This window comes from Ornithorhynchus anatinus, chromosome 4, assembly GCF_004115215.2.
Source record: "Ornithorhynchus anatinus isolate Pmale09 chromosome 4, mOrnAna1.pri.v4, whole genome shotgun sequence".
NCBI classification, from domain to species: Eukaryota; Metazoa; Chordata; class Mammalia; order Monotremata; family Ornithorhynchidae; genus Ornithorhynchus; species Ornithorhynchus anatinus.
This window is the reverse complement of record NC_041731.1, coordinates 27,380,802-27,400,604: the sequence shown is the minus strand read 5'-3', so window position 1 is coordinate 27,400,604 and position 19,803 is coordinate 27,380,802. Positions and strand designations below refer to the sequence as shown.

General features: G+C 44.9%; 1 protein-coding gene across 2 annotated transcripts in view; it reads right to left on the bottom strand.

Moving 5' to 3' along the window:
- Positions 1–5,819, bottom strand: part of PAPPA (pappalysin 1) — a 276,545-nt gene extending 270,726 nt beyond the window's left edge. The window contains exon 1 of one of the 2 annotated variants that reach the window (XM_029063723.2): positions 5,214–5,819. In XM_029063723.2, coding sequence (XP_028919556.1) covers positions 5,214–5,610 — 397 coding nt within the window. In that variant the 5' untranslated portion in view covers positions 5,611–5,819. The remainder of the gene's footprint in view (positions 1–5,213) is intronic. The other variant, XM_029063721.2, reaches the window with a different exon arrangement.
- Positions 5,820–19,803: the final 13,984 nt, after the last annotated feature.

The window sequence follows — 19,803 nt, the reverse complement described above, 5'->3', positions numbered from 1 at the left end:
AGACATCAAAACAAAGGCTAAGAGAGGAATCAGATGTTGGCTTGATAACTGACTAGGCTATATCTGTTCAAGGAGCCTATTAATACTTCAGTAAAAGCTCGAAAGCTATATTGCCTCTTATATAAAATCAGAATTTTATGAAAACAAAAATACCTCAAACCTCGAAGACAATTATTATGGAAACATCTTGCAGGTGAAAAGCAGTGATATCTGAAATGCATATTTGAACACGACAGGAAGGCAGAAATTCACCTGTTGAAAAAGTCATCTGCCAACAGCCTCTCCCCAAGTCCCCCGGCCTTTGTTCAACTCATTCATCATTAATGAATTGTAAGAAAATAATTTAGAAGGTAATGGAAGGAGTATGGAGGGAAATGTGGAGGTGTACTATTTTCCCAAAGTGTGCAGCCTGCTCCTATATCTTAATGATTGCACAGTTGATAAAGTCCTGGTTGGGGCCCTGCCAAAAGGTAAGGTGCCTCTGAGGCCTGGCAGTGTGATGCCTAGCTCTTCTCTCTCTCTGTCTTTCTCTCCCTCCCCTTCCCCCATTTCTCTCTCCCTAGGTTTCTCTCTTGCCTCCTCACACCCCTCCGCCCGCCGACCCCCCCCCCCCCCAACCTGAATTCTGTAGGAATTGAAGAAGTGGGAAAGCACAGGCCCTTCCTTAAGTGAAGGTCTTTTCAATGAGGCTCCTGCTCTCTGTAGGCCATGGGGGGGGGGGGGGGGGGGGGAAGGGGAATGAGCGAAACAAAACACACAAATAACTTTCACTCTCTGGCTCTTGGGCTCAGCCAACAAGCCTCCTGCTCCAGCTCTGACTTCTGGTCCTTCATTCAGCCAGTCTCCGAATAAAATTCAGACAGCCCCACATCCAATCTGTCTACCAGCAATCAACATGGACTAGAGGAAATCCAGGAAAATCCCTCCTTTCTCTTTCTTAACAGGAATTCAAAATTTTCTATTCTTGGTGGGGGTTGGAGGGTGCTCATAACGTGCTTAACATTTTATCTCACTTATCTTGAAACACTTAACCAGGTTAACTCACTCTATGTTGGCTTGAGTGAATTAACCCTTTTGTTTGCTAACTGAAGGCAGGAAGTTCATCTGAGGCTAGCTTGTTTGTTTCTACTAAGCAGAAGAATGTGTCAGAAAGGATTGCTCTGTTTGAAACTGACACGGATTGAGCTGCAAGCACAAGTTTAGTTCTGGTGGTGTGTGCGTCTGTAGTTAAGGTGAGCGTGTGTGCCTCTGGAGCTTCGAGCAGAAGGTGCTTTGTTTTGTTGTGGATGGCCCGTGGGTCCCTGTTTGTCTAGCGTGAATGCGTCAGAGGTGGGGAAAAAGAAGTTATTGTTTTCGGGGTCTGGCTGTGCCTTTGTAAAATAACACACTGTTGTTGTTTTTGTTGTTGTTCCTTTTTTTTTTCCATTCGGCACATATTTCGAGGTTCACGTGTCTTATTTTGTCAAAGGTTCTGCTTCTCCAAATACCAGGGATGGTATCAATGAAGTCAGAGTGAGCAGAAATCACAGCCCAGTAAACCAGTGTGGAAACTAGGAGACCCTAGTAATAAGGCCCGCCCACCCCGAGCGCAGAGGGCTGGCCCAAGCCGATGACGAGTCTGTTTAATAGTGCTGTAAAATTAGCCGTTTACGAAACCAAATTGAATCCTGCAGGAGAGTGTGATGTAAGGGAGTTTGGCTTGATGGCAAAACAGAAACTCTCTTTGCCTGAAATAGCAGAGCGGTTCCTTTATTTCAGGGTTGCCAACATCACTACAGAAATTGGTAACCTGGATTCCAGTTCATGCTGGTAATTAGTTAAACTGACACACCATCTGCTCCGTCCAGGGATAGGGATGCTTTCGCCCTTTGCACAGGTTATTGACTCTAAGGTGGGTCAGAAAAGGATCATAGACATCTTTGTGAGGGGTTAAGCAGACCTACGCAGGACAGGTACGTGTTCTGGGACTAAAGGAAAATGAGAAATTGCCCTGTTTCAACAAGAACTCTTCCAACCCGAACATATACAAATGAAAGAGTCTAAGTTCTGCCTGCCAGGAACCTCCGTGCTTGTTTGTTTTTTAATTCGAGGAAGAAACAGGTTCTTCCCAGGCCAAGAGACTGTAATGTGTGTGGAGGATACTCAGGGTGAGCCCTTCTTTGGAGCTATTCCAGGTGTTTACACATAGCCCGATCTGGCTTGTCTTCAACTGGGGGAAGGAAAAAAGAAAATCGCAGAGTCCTGTGGAGTAACGCTACGAGATTTCTGGTATTTTACCAGGGCATTTCTTTGTGAGAGGAATGCTGTTTCCATGCGAAGAATGAGCCAAGTATTTTATACAAGCAATAACCCCACTTCCCCCATCCAATTAAAGTATTTTACTGCTACAATCTCTCAGTGCGTTTGTGTGTGTGTTTTGTGTAGGGTGTAGAGAGGCAGGGGGAGAGAGGGTGGTGTGGATAAAGGTTTATTGTCTGAATTACAGATTCTTATAAAACAGACTCGGGAAGCACTCAGGTGTCATATTAAATTAAATCTGTTTACTCTGTGTTTTCATTGACGAAATCTGTCCAAACCCAGTGTCTGTCTTTCTTCACTGAGGGGGAGCAGTCAAAGTCCCGGTACCATAAGAGAAGATTGCGAAGAATAAGACAATATTTTACGCTCCTTGGAACGGGGGAGCTCAGCCTCTTAAAGTGATATAGACACACATTTGTCCATAAACATTATTATTGTTGTCGTCGTCGTTGTGCCATTGATGACTACAGACTGTCCCCTCACTGAAATTATGCATCATACTCTGTTTCTTAATGCTAGAGTGTTCTCGCCTCCTCTCACAGAATATGTATTTTCCCCTTTTTTCCGTCAGTTTCCTTAAAGTGAACCCCTCAGAGGACAAGCATCTGGGAAAGTTAGGATACCTAGGGGGTCTCTCAAAGGGAATGGGGCTTTGTTGCATATTGCAATAGTATTACATGGGGCAAGGAGGAGAATCCCAATAAAAACGGGACCCAAGAGAGAAAAGCTATAGACAACTTTTTTTTTTCAATGATGAAATGAGAGTCAGCTGCCCTCATTGATGAGGGTCTCATTGATTCACCCTTCCTTCTCTCCCCCCCCCCCCCAAAAAGAGAAAAGGAATGGGAAGAAAAGAGATTGCCTTGAGTTTTGAGAGGGGACTACCATCATTAAAGAAAAGGGGAGCCACTTCCTGACTCTTTAAGGGATCCTAGGGCATGGAAACTTTGCACTTAAGAGGGAATATCCTAGTGAGATAACTATAAAACCTGCCCTGCCCCCACCCTCTCTTTTCCTTATTCTCCCCCAGCGGCCCCCCCCTTCTCCCCTCCCCCCATAAAGGCATTTCCAAAGATTCATTTAGAGTAAAGATGGATGTTGTGGCATTTCAGGGTCTCTATCCCTCTAAAAGTGTCTTATTTCACTAAAACGCCTCTACCACTAAAGGAGAGAGAGGGAGGGTGAAAGAGGCAGAGGGAGAGAGAGCAAGAGAGAGAGAAGGAGAGAGAGAGGGAGAGAAGGAGGGAGAGAGAGAGGGAGAGAGGGAGAGAGAGTGCCTATCTGAATTCACCCTAGGCTCATAAAACTCAAATGAGAAAAGTGGAGCATGTGACATTATTGTCAGACTTCAGCAGGTTAAGCCAATACGCACGCCTGGTGCTGAAAGATTTTTTTTTTTTTTTGGAGCGGTCTGCCCACCATCGATTTGATTCCAGGTATGATTTCTCGCGAGCAAACTACCTTAAGCGTATCTCCCAAAGGCTGCATCACCCAAGTGGTTCAGGGCTGCTTAAAGGCAGCGTTGTGGGGGGCGGTCGCAGGGAACAGGGAGACTTTCTACAACTAAGTTAACTAAACAGCCACAATTTTTCCGTATCGTCCTCACTCAAGAAACTAAGCAAGTCATGGAGCTAAAGCGAATGACGGGGTCTCATTCATTCATTCAATCGTATTTACTGAACGCTTCCGGTGCGCAGAGCACTGTACTAAACGCTGGGAAAGTACAATTCGGCAATAGAGCAGTCCCTCCCCAACAACGGACTCACAGTTGGAAAAAAATAATCAGTGAATCCCGCCCCCCACTACTGCCCCCCTCCTCCATGTCCCCCCGCTGCCCCGGGATGGGGATTTTTCTGCGCGACACTTCTCCTGCATCCTCAACATCCCCGAGCCGGGGGTATTCCGGGTGGTGGCTCTCCTATACAGTCCCCGTCATCTTTTCCCTATCCAGAAGGAGTTTGGAGGGAAAAAAAAAACTCGGTCCTCCCGCAGAGGGGTAATTTAACTTTAAAAATCGAGTGGCGCACACTTTCTTGTTTCCCCCCCCCCCCTTGTTGGTAATTTAGTAATAACGATGGCATTTTTTAAGCACTTACTTTGTGCCAAGCACTGTTCTAAGCGCTGGAGGCGGGGAATACAAGGGAATCAGGTTGTCCCACGTGGGGCTGAGTCTTCATCCCCATTTTACCGATGAGGTAACTGAGGCCCAGAGAAGTGAAGTGACTTGCCCAAAGTCACACAGCTGACAAGTGGCGGAGTCGGCATTAGAACCCTTGACCTCTGACTCCCAAACCCGGGCTCTTTCCACTGAGCCACACCGCTTCTCCTCTAATGATGGCATTTGTGAAGCGCTGACTAGGTGCCAAGCGCTGGGCGAGACACAAGGTCATCGGGTGGTCCCCCAGGGGGCTCACCGTCTCCATCCCCCTTTTCCCGATGAGGGCACTGAGGCACAGAGGAGTTCGGCGGCTTGCCCGAGGTCACCCAGCAGAGGAGCGACGGATCAGAGGCGGGATTAGAACCCACGGCCTCTGACTCCCGAGCACCGGACTCGCTCCCCTGAGCCGCGCCGCCTCTCCGATTGAGTCTCTCCAGCGGTCATGTAGGCGATGCACCCAGCCCCAAACAGCACGCACCACCCAGCACCCAGCACCCAGCACACGGGCACACAGGCGAGGCACCTTCGCTTGCGGACCCACGTGCGCGGGGGCCAGAGATGCCCGGGGGCAGCCCCAGCGCTCGCCCCCCTGGCCAGCCCGGTGGCCAGCCCGGTGGCCAGCCCGGGGGCCAGCCCGATGGCCAGCCCGGTGGCCAGCCCGGTGGCCAGCCCGGTGGCCCCGGGAGCGACGGGCTCGGGGAGGTGACAGCCCTCGCCGCTGCCGCCCCGGTCCCGCCGGTCCCGGCCAGGCACCTACCTGCGATGACAGCTGGCGATCTCTGTCCTCCCTCGGCTCGCAGCCAGGCTTGTAAAGTGAAGGCGTCCCTGGGCAGTTCGATATCCGCTTTCAGCCGCAGCTGATCGCCTCGTCCTCTGAAATAGAGCGCCCGGTTTGGGATGAGGGAGTCCCGCTGGCCCCGCACCTCCCGCTGCTGCCTCCTGCGGGGGACGCGCGGACCTTCCAGCCCGGCTACCGAGCGCCTGCCCCGGGCTAGCCTAGTGGCACAGGTGCCCGGGGCGGTGAGGCGGAGGGGGCGGCCGGGCCGGGCGTCCCTTCTCGCCCTGCGGGACCGTTCGTCCATCACACACTCGGGTCCGCTGGCCAGGGCCGTACAGAGGAGCCCGAGAGGCAGGAGCAAACTCCAGGGCTGCATTTCCAATCTTCCCCCCCCTTCTCCCCTGCAAATCCTTCCGATCTGCCAGCTTTGGACTCCTCCTCGCCTCTACTTTCTTCTCTTCTTCCCCCTGCTTGGGGATCTGCTCCGGATCGAGCCCCTTCCCACTTGCCCTCTATTTTCCCTCTTTCTGCCCTTCCAACGATGTTTGCTTTTCTCTCTCTCTCTCTCTCTCTCTCTCTCTCTCTCTCTCTCTCCCCCCCCCCTTTAAAAATGACAAACTCCTCCTTGTTTGCAATTTAATTTCTGCCCTTTCCCTCCTTTATCCGTCTTTTTCTTCCTTACTGCTCCACAGGCTGGACTCCCTCCTCCTCTTTTTCCTTTTTCTCTCCTAGATTTTCTTTTCCTTTATTTTATTTCATTCTCTCTCTCTCTCTCTGTCTCTCTCTCCTCTCTCAGTCTCTCCAGTTTCTCCAAGACACTGATCCACTGAATTCCCTCCCCCCCAAAGATGCTCTAATTTATTTATTTTTTTTGCTTCCTTTATAACACAAGCCACAGCCCCCTCCTTCCCCCGGCCCCCTCCCTCCTTCTTCACAAAATGAAAGAAAAGAGGGAAAAGCCCCTCAGAAGATGAGTAAACAAGAATATGCTAATCTCCTCTAGAGTGCTCCACCTTCTCAATTGAATGAGTCCCTATTAAAACTGCAGGGATCATGACTAATCAATCAGCTTGAAGAAGCAGATAGCTGCTCAGCCTTACACCCACTTTTGCTGGGCTTTCTGCTTCTTTCCCTGCTCTCTTCCTCCCCCCTACCCCCCACCCCTTTTTTTTAAAAGAAGACAATTCGTGGGAAGGTATCGGTGGAGAAAACTAGGAAGCCCCCGTCACAATCTTCCCAGCTTGCCTCCTCAGCCCAGTTCAAAACACACATTCCTATTTTTTTTCCTGCCAAAGAGAAAAAGCTATTTCTTCTCTCAGGATCCCCTTTGCACTTTGCTGGGAAGCCTCATCCTTCTCTGCAGCACATAAAGAGTCTTGAAACTTGATTCTCAGATTTCTTTTTTTTTTTAAAAAATGCCTTTTTCTCTCCCTCCTTCCTTCTCTCCCCCTCACACCCTCTGTCTTTCTCCCTTCCCTCTGTCTTTTTTTAAAAAAATTCTTTGCCTTCTTATGATGTCCTTAAAGTTATGCCATCGGAAAGGCTCCCCCCTCTCTCCCCCAGTTTTGGATTCTCTTCAGTGCAGTTGTGTGCAGCTAATTCACATCTTGCATCAAAGGTCCCCATCGAATCATCAGAAGAAAGAGAAAAGGATTTTCAAGACCACCGGTTTTTCAGAAACTGGGGCTGCAGAAAGATTGACATTTTGAAGCCTACCTAAAGACACTTGTTTTTATTGTTTTACATGATTTGCGCTTTTATTTCCAAAGAATAGTGGGAAACTGGAGTAATTTTTGATGCTGAGAAATTCAGCTCCCATAATTGAGTTGTAGGCACAGGTAACAGCTGGACAGACTGTTGCTTCTAGGATCTGAACTGGGTGTTTTTAAAAAATATATATGTAATATATTTGTAATGTAATACACACACGCACACTCACACACACATATTTCTTTTTACTTTTCTGAGAACTCAAAAGCTCCCCCTGATGGTGAAACATTTTTTTTCAAGTGTTTTTCAGTCAAAGGGAGTTAGCAGTGCTGGATTACAAATTATGAGCTGCTGATCTGTCCAAATTATGCAGTGATAAAAATATTCTGTGATATCTGGAAGTGGGTAACGTAATGGAAGACTGAGATTAATTAAAATCCCAAATTGTGGGGTGGTTTGAAACGTGCCTCCCGGTCTTAATAACTGCTTTAGTGTGTTCCTGAGCCTTGAGATAATTCTTGTGCATTCAGGAAAGAGCAGAAGATAGTGGAAAATGTGTATTCCAGAAAAGACATGGAACTTTATAATGAGCAAATGACTCAAGCCCTATTCCTATAAAGGAGGGAGTGCTTAGGAAGTGATTATGAGAATGGAGTCCTGGAAGTCAGGAGTTATGGATTGAGTGTTACATTCTGGAAAGGATTTCCCTTGCTACGTGGGTCCAATCATTCTTTACCTTAGTTTCTCCCATTGCAAAATGGAGATTATCCTGGGCCCTGGCCTTTTTTTACCGAGACCTTTGATATTCGTGGATGGAGCAGGCTAGTGAATGAAGTATTGCCATTAGTGGCATGCCTTTTGTAATCCTTTCACTTGGCTGTGATACCTTATACTACTTGTGAGCCCAAAACAGAATAAAAATGAGTTCTACTGAAATGTATTTAATATGCTTTTTAAAGAAAGTGTCTTTTCCTATTTAACTTAATAAATATGAATTTATAATTTTGGTAGCGATTTCAATCAATCAATGACAAGAAAAGAGGAGAAGCAGCATGGCCTAGTAATAATAATGTTGGTATTTTTACCAACATTAGATAGGCCCAGTAGATAGAGCACGGGGCCTGGAAGTCAGAAGGACCTGGGATCTCATCTCGGCTCTACCACTTGTCTTTTGTGTGATCTTGGTCAAGTCATTTAACTTCACTGCACCCCAGCTACCTCACCTGTAAAATGGGAATTAAGACTATGAGCCCCATGTGGGACAGGGACTGTGTCCAACTTGATTACCTTGTACCTACCCCAGAACTTAGACCAGTGCTTGGAACATGGTAAATCCTTAACAAATACCATAATCATTATTATCATGGTATTTACTGAGTGTATGCTATGTGCAGAGCACTGTACTAAGTGCTTGGGAAAATGTAATACAGTAGGGTTAGTAGGCATGATCCCTGACTACAAGGACCTTATAGTCTAATAACAATGAGCCACCAGGAGCGTAAAGTTGGATTATATTCTCCCAGAACTTAGTACAGTAAGCGCTCAATCAATATCAGAGACTGATTGATAGAGGTGGGTAGGCTGTGCTGTGTGGCAAAGAGGAAAGGAAAAGGGAGGTAATCAATCAACTGTATGTATTGACCACTTTCTGTACTGTACTGTACTGTTCTGAATTGTACTGGGAGAGTACAATATAACAATATAACACATTCCCTGCCCAAAATGAGCTGTCTAGACAGGTAGACAGACATTAATTTAAATCAATATATTATCGATATGGACATAAGTGCTGTGGGACTCAGGTGGGAGGGATGAATAAAGGGAGCAAATCAGGTATTCCTTTCTTTAAGGGCAGCAGTTAGCTCCATTTGACCAATTTTGTATTGTGCCCAGGATAGCACAAGAGCAAACAGAACTTTGGGACTGCAGGGACTAAGAGCATTCCAAGTTTTTTTTGTCTAGTTTACACTCAAAACCACTGGAAGAAGTAAGGTGGAGGCAGATGTTACTCTCAGCTGGGACAATGGTGGTTGAAAAGGTAAGTGACCAAGTCAAAGTCCCATGGCAATTCAGTGGTAGCCTGTTCACCCAGCTCCAAATTCTCACAAGCCCTGGTCTGTGTTACAGTCTAGCAAAACCAATTTATTATGACTGTTTTCCATCTGCATTTGGATGTCCCGGAATAATAGGCCACACTGAAGGTTTACAGAGCTGTTATAGTGTCCAATCTTCCACATAGCTATGAAACCTGGACCTACCACAGACGTTACATCCATCTTCTTGAGTTCTATCAGCGTCACCTACAGGTCATACTTAATATCAAGTGTCAAGGCACAATCACTGAAGCCAAGTTTTGGAATGCAGTCCACCCACATTGAGAAAGAGGAGGAGGAGAAGTGATGGTGGTAGTAGTAGTAGTAGTAGTAGTAGAATTTATTAAGTACTTATTATGTACAGAGCACTGAATGAAACTCTGGGAAATAATACAGAGATGGTAATTAGATATGGTCCCTGTCTCTTGGGGGGCTCAAAATCTGAAAATGGAAAGAAAGAAAGAAAGAAAGGGTCCTGGTGCATTGAAATCCAAGGTTTTTCTGGGCAGGAAATGGGAGGAAAATGCAAGATGATAGGGTTCCCCAAGTAGGCAGGTGCAATTTGGTGAACTGAAGAGGAAAAACCATAAGTAATAATAATTGTGATATTTGTTGAGCCCTTACTTTGTGCCAAGCACTCTACTAAGTATATACAAGAGTACCAGATCAGCCACGATACCTGCCCATGTTTGCTTACAGTCTAAGGGGAAGGGAGAACAGGTATTTCATCCCTATTTTACAGATGAGGAAACTGAAACCGAGAATTCAAGCAACTTGCTCAAGATCACCCAGCAGGGAAGTGGCAGAGCTGGGATTAGAAGGCAAGTCCCCTGGCTTCCAGGCTCGTGCTCCATCCATTTGGCTATGTTTCTTCTCTAGTTAGAAGAGTTGTGGAAACATTTTAAAAGCCAGTGAAATACACTTGATCCAAGGGATGTAGCAAAATTATGGATTCCTTTGGAGGCAGTTGTGGCGGGCTAACAAGTCACAGGTGGGAGTAGGGGCAGCTCCCACAGAGCCAATGCTTTGGGGAAAGTGTATTACCAAAAGAAAGAATCAAAAACAGCAGCAGGTGCAGCAGATAGCAACTGCATCTGCATAGCACACAGCTGTACAGAGCGTGGAATGTATTATCAGTCCAGCATCAGTCTTTTGAACCACGCCCACCGGTATGTGTAATCTCTCCACATCAGTAGCGTGAGTATTGCCTTAATCACTGGGCATGTTTTAACTTCAACTCAATCCTGCTGCAAAATAACAAGCCTATTATATGTATATAATATATTCATATATATATATCAGTATTGGATGTTCCCAGGGATATGGCAATAACTTAAGACAAGAAGTATTGCAAACTTAATTTATATTTAAGGAAGAGATGAACTGTTTTAGGAGATGTTTCAATGAAAAAAACTGTTTTGTATTAAGGGGGAAAGGAAAACAAAGCTATCCATATAGAGGATTCTATCCTCTGCAAGTTAAAGACTGTAAACCCGTCGATGAGCAGGGATTGTCTCTATCTGTTGCTGAATTGTACATTCCAAGTGCTTAGTACAGTGCTCTGCACATAGTAAATGCTCAATAAATACTACTGAATGAATAAAGAGTCTTGCTAATCAAAGCTCCTATCTCCATGACAGATCTGATCTGTTAAATTTGTTCAATTTTTTTGAAAAAGAAAGCAGTAATCTAATAAAAAAAAAAGTAGAAATCTCTCACTCTCCCCCTTTCTCTCTTTGGTATTTTTTAAGCCCTTACTATTCGCCAGGCCCTGTAATAAGCACTAGGGTAGATATGAGCTGATCAGGTTGGACACAGTCCATGTCCCAAATGGGGCTCACAGTTTTATTAATCCCCATTTTACAGATTAAGTAATTGAGGAAGAGAGAAGTTGAATGACTTTCATTCATTCACTCAACCGTATTTATTAAGTGTGGCCTTCCCCGACTTTTCTGTCACTGTGAAGAGCACCACCATTCTCCCTGTTTCACAAGTCTGTAACCTTGGCATTATCCTTGACATCTTTTTTCAATCCACATAGTCAATCTATCAGAAAATCCTGTCTTTCTAACTTCACAACATGGCTAAAATCTGTCCTTTCCTTTCCATCCAAATTGCCACCATCTTGATCCAAGCACTTATATCTCGCCTAGACTACTGCATCAGCCTCCTTGCTGACCTCCCATCTTCTGTCTCTCCAGACTCCGCTCCATACTTCATTCTGCTGACCAGATCAATTTTCTAAGAAACTTTTCAGCCCATATTTCCCCACCCCTCAAAACCTCCAGTTGGGAAGCAGCATAGCTCAGTGGAAAGACCAGGGGCTTGGGAGTCAGAGGTCATGGGTTCGTATCCCAGCTCTGCCCCTTGTCAGCTGTGTGACTGTGGGCAAGTCACTTAACTTCTTGGTGCCTCAGTTACCTCATCTGTAAAACGGGGATTAACTGTGAGCCTCACTTGGGACAACCTGATTACCCTGTATCTATCCCAGCGCTTAGAACTGTGCTCTGCACATAGTAAGCGCTTAACAAATACCAACATCATTATTATTATTATTATATACTTACTATTGTCTTTAAAGCACTCATTTTCCTCGTCCCTCTCTCCCTTATAACTCACTGATTTCCTACTCAGCAGTTTAACTTCACTCCTCTAACACCAACCTACTCACTCTACCTCAATATCTGTCTCGCCACTGATCTCTTGTCCAAGTGCTATCTCTGGCTTGGAACTCCTTCTCCCTTCATATCTGACAGAGATTATAATTTTCCCCATATTCAAAGCCTTATTAAAAGCACATTTACTCAAAAAGATCCTCCCTAACTAAGCCCTCATTTCCCCTACTCTCTTTTCCTTCTGCATCTCCTTTGCTCTTGGATTTTTATCCTTTATTCACCCCACTTTCAGCCCCACAGTGCTCATGTACATATCCTTCATTTATTTAAATGTCTGTCTTCTTTAGATTGTAAGTTCCTCGTGGGTAGAGAATGTGTCTGTCAACTCTCTTGCACTGTACTCTACCAAGTGCTTAGTACCATGCTCTACACATAGTAAGTGCTTGATAAATTCCACTGAGGGTAATGAAGGTGATGAGTAATGAGAATACCTGGGGTTGATTCTTGGTTCTGCCCCCAACTCACTGTGTGTGGGTGTGCATGTGTGTGTGTCTGTGTACTCTCTATAGATCTCAGAATTCCCATTATAACTTTGGCTAACATTCCCCATCCCAACCCGGCCTTTACAGGATTTGACAAACCTGAAGTGAAGAAGGTTCTTCACAAGGAAAAGGGGAAAATGATGAGATGCAGTACCATCCAAGAAAATAAGTAAAATTCTACTGCCAGTTTGCAGATATTCCCTGCTGTATCCCAGGGAATGGGAGGAGAGGAGGTTTCTTAAAAGTGTAGATAGATGAATTAAACATCTTTCCCAGTCATCACTGTTTGGAGAATTGGAGCCTCCCAATAATAATAATAATAATGTTGGTATTTGTTAAGCGCTTACTATGTGCCGAGCACTGTTCTAAGTGCTGGGGTAGACACAGGGGAATCAGGATGTCCCACGTGGGGCTCACACTCTTAATCCCCATTTTACAGATGAGGTAACTGAGGCACAGAGAAGTTAAGTGACTTGCCCACAGTCACACAGCTGACAAGTGGCAGAGCTGGCATTCAAACTCATGACCTCTGATTCCAAAGCGTGGGCTCTTTCCACTGAGCCACGCTGCTCTGACTATTACCTGAACTTGTACAACTCCAAGTGTGCTGTGGGAGGAGGAGGAGGCAGGGTCTAGAGACTGGCTTATGCATTACCATAGAAGCAGGAGCAGTGATTCCTCTGTTTGACAACTGGGACCCGGATGTACCCAGATATATTTGGTGAACGAAGACTCATCCCCAGGATGCGACCCACTGAGAAAGTGCAGCCAACTGGTTCTTCTGCATCCTCATAACCATGCAGAAGCAGCATCAGTTGTATTGTACTTTCCCAAGTGCTTATTACAGTGCTCTGCACACAGCAAGTGCTTAATAAATGCAATTGAATGAATGAATGAGGGGAGAATATGGGGAAAGGAGGTGTGTGATGGCCTTAGTCCCCAGCACACTCAGGAGGGCTCACAACTTGGGTCCCCTTAAGAGAAAACCTAATCTTGTATATTTCCATGTATTTTTGGGAGAATTCAAATGATGATCTCCTTGGGGGGTATGTCTATAAACTGTATTGCACTGTACTCTCCCAAATGCTTAGCAAGTGCTCAGTACACAGTAAAAGTTCAATAATTTCCATTTATTGACATATATGTGTTATTCTATATTCTCTGGGAAAATGATAAAAATTCAATTAATATACTAATAGTCAACTAGATTTGACCTCCATGGGGAGCCAAGCAGTGAAGAGTTGAGCATGTCTTACCATGTTAATGACTTTTTAGAGAGGATGAAGTGTTTCCTGCTCCAAGCTTTAGGGTAAACAGCATTGTGTACTTAGTTGATTGTGAGAGGGTAAGAGAGCAGGTTGGGGATAGGTTTTCCAGGAGAACAGCTGCTGGATTGTTATGGGCCTGTTTTCTTTGCTGCCAAGATTCTCCCAAACTAGAAGGGTAGAACCATGCTCATTCATTATTAGCTATTTTTAATATCAACCTGCAGGTGAATTTAAAGCATATACCACAGTCATCATCCTTTTCATCAAGAACATTTATTGTCTGTCTACTGAGTACCTTGGAAGATGGTGATTAGGTGACTCTGGTGATCATGTCACTCACCTTCGCACACCTGAGGAGTGGGGAAGGGTTTTGTCCCCATATTGCTGAACTCCTGGAAAATTTCTGCTCCCACATCCTCAGTCAGTCAGTCATATTTACTGAGCACTTACTGGGTGCAGATCACTGTACTAAGCACTTGGGAGAGTATAATACAGCAATATAACAGACACATTCCCTGCCCACAATGAGCTTGGAGTCTAGAGGGTGAGAAAACCAGGATGCTTGTGCCTCTCAGCTCTGATGATGATGCCACTCTCTTAGACATCAATACCTATATGATGGCTTTTTGGATTAACAGAACACAGAGTAAAAATGAATGATACTCAAAAGAGCTTAAAACCCCTCTGAAGCCTTAGCAAATTGTTCAGATTCAGGATCATCCACACCCAGAACTCCAAACCCATCCTTCACCCACACTTTCTTCCATCTATGCATATCATGGCTGAAAATGTGTATATGAATGAATTTGTGTAAATATGTTTCTTTAAATTTCTCATGACAAATGTTTGTCTGATTTGCTTACCATGTGCACTGTAAGATCCTTAATATCAAGATCCATAAATCAGCTTTCTCCTTAACCTATAAGCTCTCATGGCAATAAGTGACTCTGTGTGTGTGTGTGTGTGTGTGTGTGTGTGTGTCCATGTGGAGACACTACTGGTTAACTGTGAAAACTAAATGCATCAGTTCAGATGATGAAATCTGTAAATTAATACCCATTTTATAGGACTCTAAAAACCAAACTTCAAATTAATGGTAACACGGATTCTACTGTGCACCACCAAAAACATTTTCAGACCTATATGCTACTATCCCTATGAGAGTCATCCCTGGAAACCCAGGAGAATAGTCTAGGCTAAACCAGTGGCTCACACATGACAGGAAGAAACTGCCAGATGATTGTTTAGAGTATCAGAATGGGCAAACTGTCATCTCTTCAGCACTTCTCTCCACAAACTCCCTTCCCTCCCTGCCAAGGAAAAGCTATTTTACTTAAGATGTCAATCTGTCAATCACTAACTTATGCTCATCACCTGGAGCATGGCCAACTGGAGGGGAGGAATTAGATAAAGAGATGGAAGCTAGAAGCATTAATAAAAAGCCCATAGTCAGATATCAATCAATCAATAGTATTTACTGAGCACTTACCATATGCAGAGGACTGTAATAAGTGCTTGAGAGAATATAATATAACAGAATTGGTAGACATATTGCCTGCCCCCAAGGAGCTTACAGTCTTAAGAAATAAGGCTCAAATCATGACCATTGCTAGAAAGGAAGAATATTAGTAACTCATCACCAGGAGGTAGTATTTCAGCAGGATAATTCAGTTTATCAATTAATCAAAATTGAGCATCTGCTGTATGCAGAGCACTTTACTAATTACTTGGGAAAGTACAATTTTCATGAAAGGCACAGTCCTGCCCTCAAGGAACTCACAATTTAATGGGAGATATTGACAGACCCAAGCCATTCACAAATAGAGGAAGAAAGAGTTACAATGTCATTGCTGTTGATAGCCAAAGTATGGAAGGATGCACAGATAAATGAATAAGAAGAGGTTACTATAAATGAATTGCCAAATGGGAAGATTGGTGTGTTTCATGGGGGCAGGAGTCTTTGAATTTAAGTTATGAACAAGTATGAGATCAGGGATTAGACATTTTTACCTAGATGTAGTTTAAGTTTTGTTGTACAACTTCCTTTCCTGTAGAACTCTTTAACCAAGTAACAGTAATAATAATAATGTGTGGTATTTGTTAGGCACTTATTATGTGCCAAGCACTGTTCTAACCTCTGGAGGTATATAATCAGACAAGGTAATCAAGTTGGACCCACTCCCTGTCCCACATGGGGCTCACAATCTTAATCCCCATTTTACAGATGACGTAATTGAAACACAGAGAAGTTAAGTGACTTGTCCGAGGTCACACAGCATACATGTGGTGAAGTCAGGATTAGGACCCTCATCCTCTGACTTCCAGGCCTGTGCTCTTTCCACTAAGCAACTATGCTTCTGTAGTGATCTGTTTATGAGCATGGAGAGAGTTTGAGTAATCTGGGAATGTCCACCCTGGTAATTTGTAGAGATGTGCAATCCCAGGGAGGAGGTGAGGCATTTGGCACTCCCTCCCAATCTCAGCAGTAGGGCAGCAGTGGGCAGGACCAGTTAGTTAAACCCTGAATGCTTTCCAGGTCCATTGGGAGCACTTTAATCACTGTGGGTAGATGACAGCAAGCTCTTAGAGCAAAATCAGGGAGCACTAACATGGAGTCCCAAGAGAATTCCTACAGCAGCAGCAAGAAGACATGGGCACAAGTTGCTATTATTATTATCATCATTATTGTTATTGTCATTATATTTGTTAAGCACTTATCTTGTGTCAAGCACTCTAATGTTAAACGCTTACTATGTGCAAAGCACTGGGGTAAAGACAAGTTAATCGGGGTAGACCCAGTCCCTGTCCCACATGGGGCTCACAGTATAAGGTGTTACAACTGTCTGGCCTTAAAAAACTGACAGTTGCATTTATTAAGTGCTTATTGTGTGTTGAGCACGGAGCTAAGTGTTTTGGGAGAGTGCAGTTTAACAGTCAGTAGACATGAGAAAGTAAAATGACTTTTTAAGGGAAATGCCTATGATTTTCCACACATTTTGCCAGGCAAGCCTCAAAATGTGAAGAGAATACAGATTGGCTGCAGCCCCTTCCCCATCCTTTTTCTCTCCTGGGTGAGCAGGGGACAAAATGACCAGAAATAAGTCATTATCCTTCTTCCCCTCCCAGCCCCTGCACCAGTGCTGTTCTCTCCACAGCCTGGTGGAAGAACTGACCACAGTTTGGGCTACACAAGGATGGTAGGGCTGGGCTCACCCATTCTGCCATGTGGCCTAGTGGAAAGTGCACAGGCCTGGGAGTCGGAGACCTGGGTTCTAATCCCGGCTCTGCGAACTGCTTGATGTGTGACCTTGGCTAAGTCACTTAACTTCTCAGTGCCTCAGTTTCCTCAACTGTAAAATAGGGATTAAATACCTCTCTCATTCCTATTTAGACTGTGAGCCCTACCTAGGACAGAGCCTACGTCAGACTTAATTGAGGTGTACCTGCCCCAGTACTTAGAACAGTGTTTGAGACATATTAAGCTCTTAACAGATACCATAAAAAAACACCCTGAGGTCTCCCTTCTTCTCCCTGGAACACCCTCCAAGCCCCATCGCTGAGCATGGTAGTAATAGCAAATGTAGCAAGGAAGGGATGGAGCAAATCAGCAAACCACCATCTCCAACTTTCTGGAAACCTGGCTCAGGATGGGGTCAGGCATCAGGTGTGGTAATGGGTACCAAGGTAGATGGCTAGCCAGGGGTGAGTTGTACCTATGGCAGACTGGGCTGGGGTGGGGGTGGGTGCTCCATGCTGGGGGGCTGTTCAGGGTCATGCTGGACAGCTCTGGGGCATTCTGCTGGGCCATGCTGAGCCACATTGTGGGGCTGACCTGGGCAATACTGAGCCAATCTAGGTGGGCTTTTAAGGGCCATGCTGGGCCATGCTAGGGAGCTGTTCAGGGACATGCTGGGTTACTCTGTGGGGGATGTTCAGGGTCATGCTGGGCTATGCTGTTATGTGCTGGGTGCCTGTGCTGGCTGGACTGGGCTATGTTTGGGGGCTGTGCTGGGCCAAGTTTTGGAGACACATGTGTCACGGACCTTCACTTTTGGTTGCGTTGCCTCCTCCGTCCACCAACCCCAGCTGTGCTCATTCCTTGTGGGTCTCCAGGCTATTACTGACCCCCTCCTTCCTTGTCCTCACCTAGAGTTTGATTTCCAGCAACAGTAGCTAGAGGACATTGCAAACGGGAATGGGGGAAGGCAGGCACAAGGTCAGTCACACAAGAGGAAGGGCCTAAATTACCTCCACAGCTTTCCAGGCACCACCTCCCCCCCCCCCCGCCCTTCTTGCTTCAGGCTCTGGATACTGGTGGCTAAAAGACTCCAAGGGTTGCAGGCAGGACTGGTGGTCTTAGCCTCACCCCAGTTCAGGCCTACATGGGCCAGACTCTTTGGCTAACACTGTTGCCACTAATAATAATAATTATGGTATTTGTTAATCGCTTACTTCGTGCCGAGCACTGTACAATGCGCTGGGGTGGATACAAACAAATCAGGTTGGACACAATCCCTGTCCCACATGGGGCTCACAGTCTAAATCCCAGTTTTACAGATGAGGTAACTGAGGCTCAGAGAAGTGAAAAGACTTGCCCAAGATCACATAACAGACAAGTGGAAGAGCCAGGATTAGAATCCACAGTTTACTGACTCCTAGGCCCAGGCTTTATCCACTACACTACACTGCACTAGCACTGCAGCAGACAGCTTTAATTCCAGAACGGCCATTCCAGAATTTTTCTTTTACAGGAACCTTCTTCTAGCCCATTCCGGTTTACTTCCAGTGCTGCCTCATAACAGCAGGTCAAGTATGACAGATACTGTGCCTGGTCTGATTTTTTTTCCTGGTATATCTTAAGTGATTACTATGTGTCAAGCACTGTTCTAAGCCCTGAGGTAGATATAAAATAATCAGATAGTCCCTGTCCTATATAAGGCCCACAGTCTAAGTCAAAGGGTTTAATCCTCATTTTACAGCTAAGATAACTGAGGCATAGAGAAATTAAGTGACTTGCCCTAGTTTACACAGCAGACAAGTGGCAGAGCCAGGATTAAAATTCAGGTCCTCTGACCTCCAGGCCCATGGTCTTTCCACTACACCACATATCTATCTCAGCACTTAGTTCGGTGCTTGGCACATAGTAAGCATTTAATCAATACTATTACTACCTGATTGCATTTGTGGCTTTCCAATTACCCAGATCCCATTCTTTGAAGGGGTCCTCAAGCAAACCCCAGAATATTAACAGTTGGGCATTGGGTAGGAGGAAGTGAAGGACTGTAACTTGTCCATAATGCCTCTGGGGAGTGGATGCCTATCAGCACCCAAATCCATTAGGAAGCAAGTAGGAGGATGCAGTTTTACAGCAAAAATGATTGGTTTGCACATCCCAAAGTCTAATTTTTTTCATCTTGCCAAAACTGACAACGTAGTAAAAATGCACCCTTGTTTGAGATAGATAACAAATCAGGTAGACTTTCACATGATCAAAGATTTTCATTAGCAAAACAGAATTCACAACTGTCACTAAATTCTACTACCTCAGCTCTCCACTGCCTGGTACTGCACAGATTAACAAAGAGGTAGAAAACAGAATCAAGAAGCCCAGCATGACTTTTGTTAGACTGAAATTCAACTAGTTGCCAAATTGTACTTTCCAAGCACTTAGTGCAGTGCTCTGCACACAGTAAGCACTCAATAAATTCAATTGAATTAATGAATGAATGAACTAATGGAAACCACAGTGCCCCAAGCTCCATACAAAATTGGAGGTCTTATAGGATTGCTGTGGTTTGATTAAGTAACTGTCAGTCAATCAAAGGTAGCTACTGAGGGGGCATTATGAGCACAGTACTGTACTAATCACTTGGTCCTGCTCTGAAGAAGCTTACCATGAAATGAGAGAGACAGACAGGCAAAAACTATTTTGTACAGTGTGGGCAGGAGGAGGAAGAAGCATATAATAGCTAGTAGTATGAATATGTCAGGATAAAATAATTGAATAAATAACTGAATAGTTGAATTTACATCTAAGTGCTGAGTTTGGGCATATATATACACTAAGGATAGCTATTGTGTTGACACAATTTGAGAAGTTGAGAAATAGAGAAGACTACTTGGAGGAAATGACATTTGAAGATGGAGCCTGGGGGACTTTGGAGTAGAGGAAGTTCCAGACCTTGGAACCAGCATGGGCAAAGTGAGAGAAGTTGCCAAATCAAGAGTGAGATGCTCTTCATTGTCACCTTTTAGAATGAGCAAAAAGCATGAACTGGGGAACTGAGTGAAGAGAGCTTGTATGCAAATTGGAGAAAGCTGTTGAACAGCCTTGAAAGCTT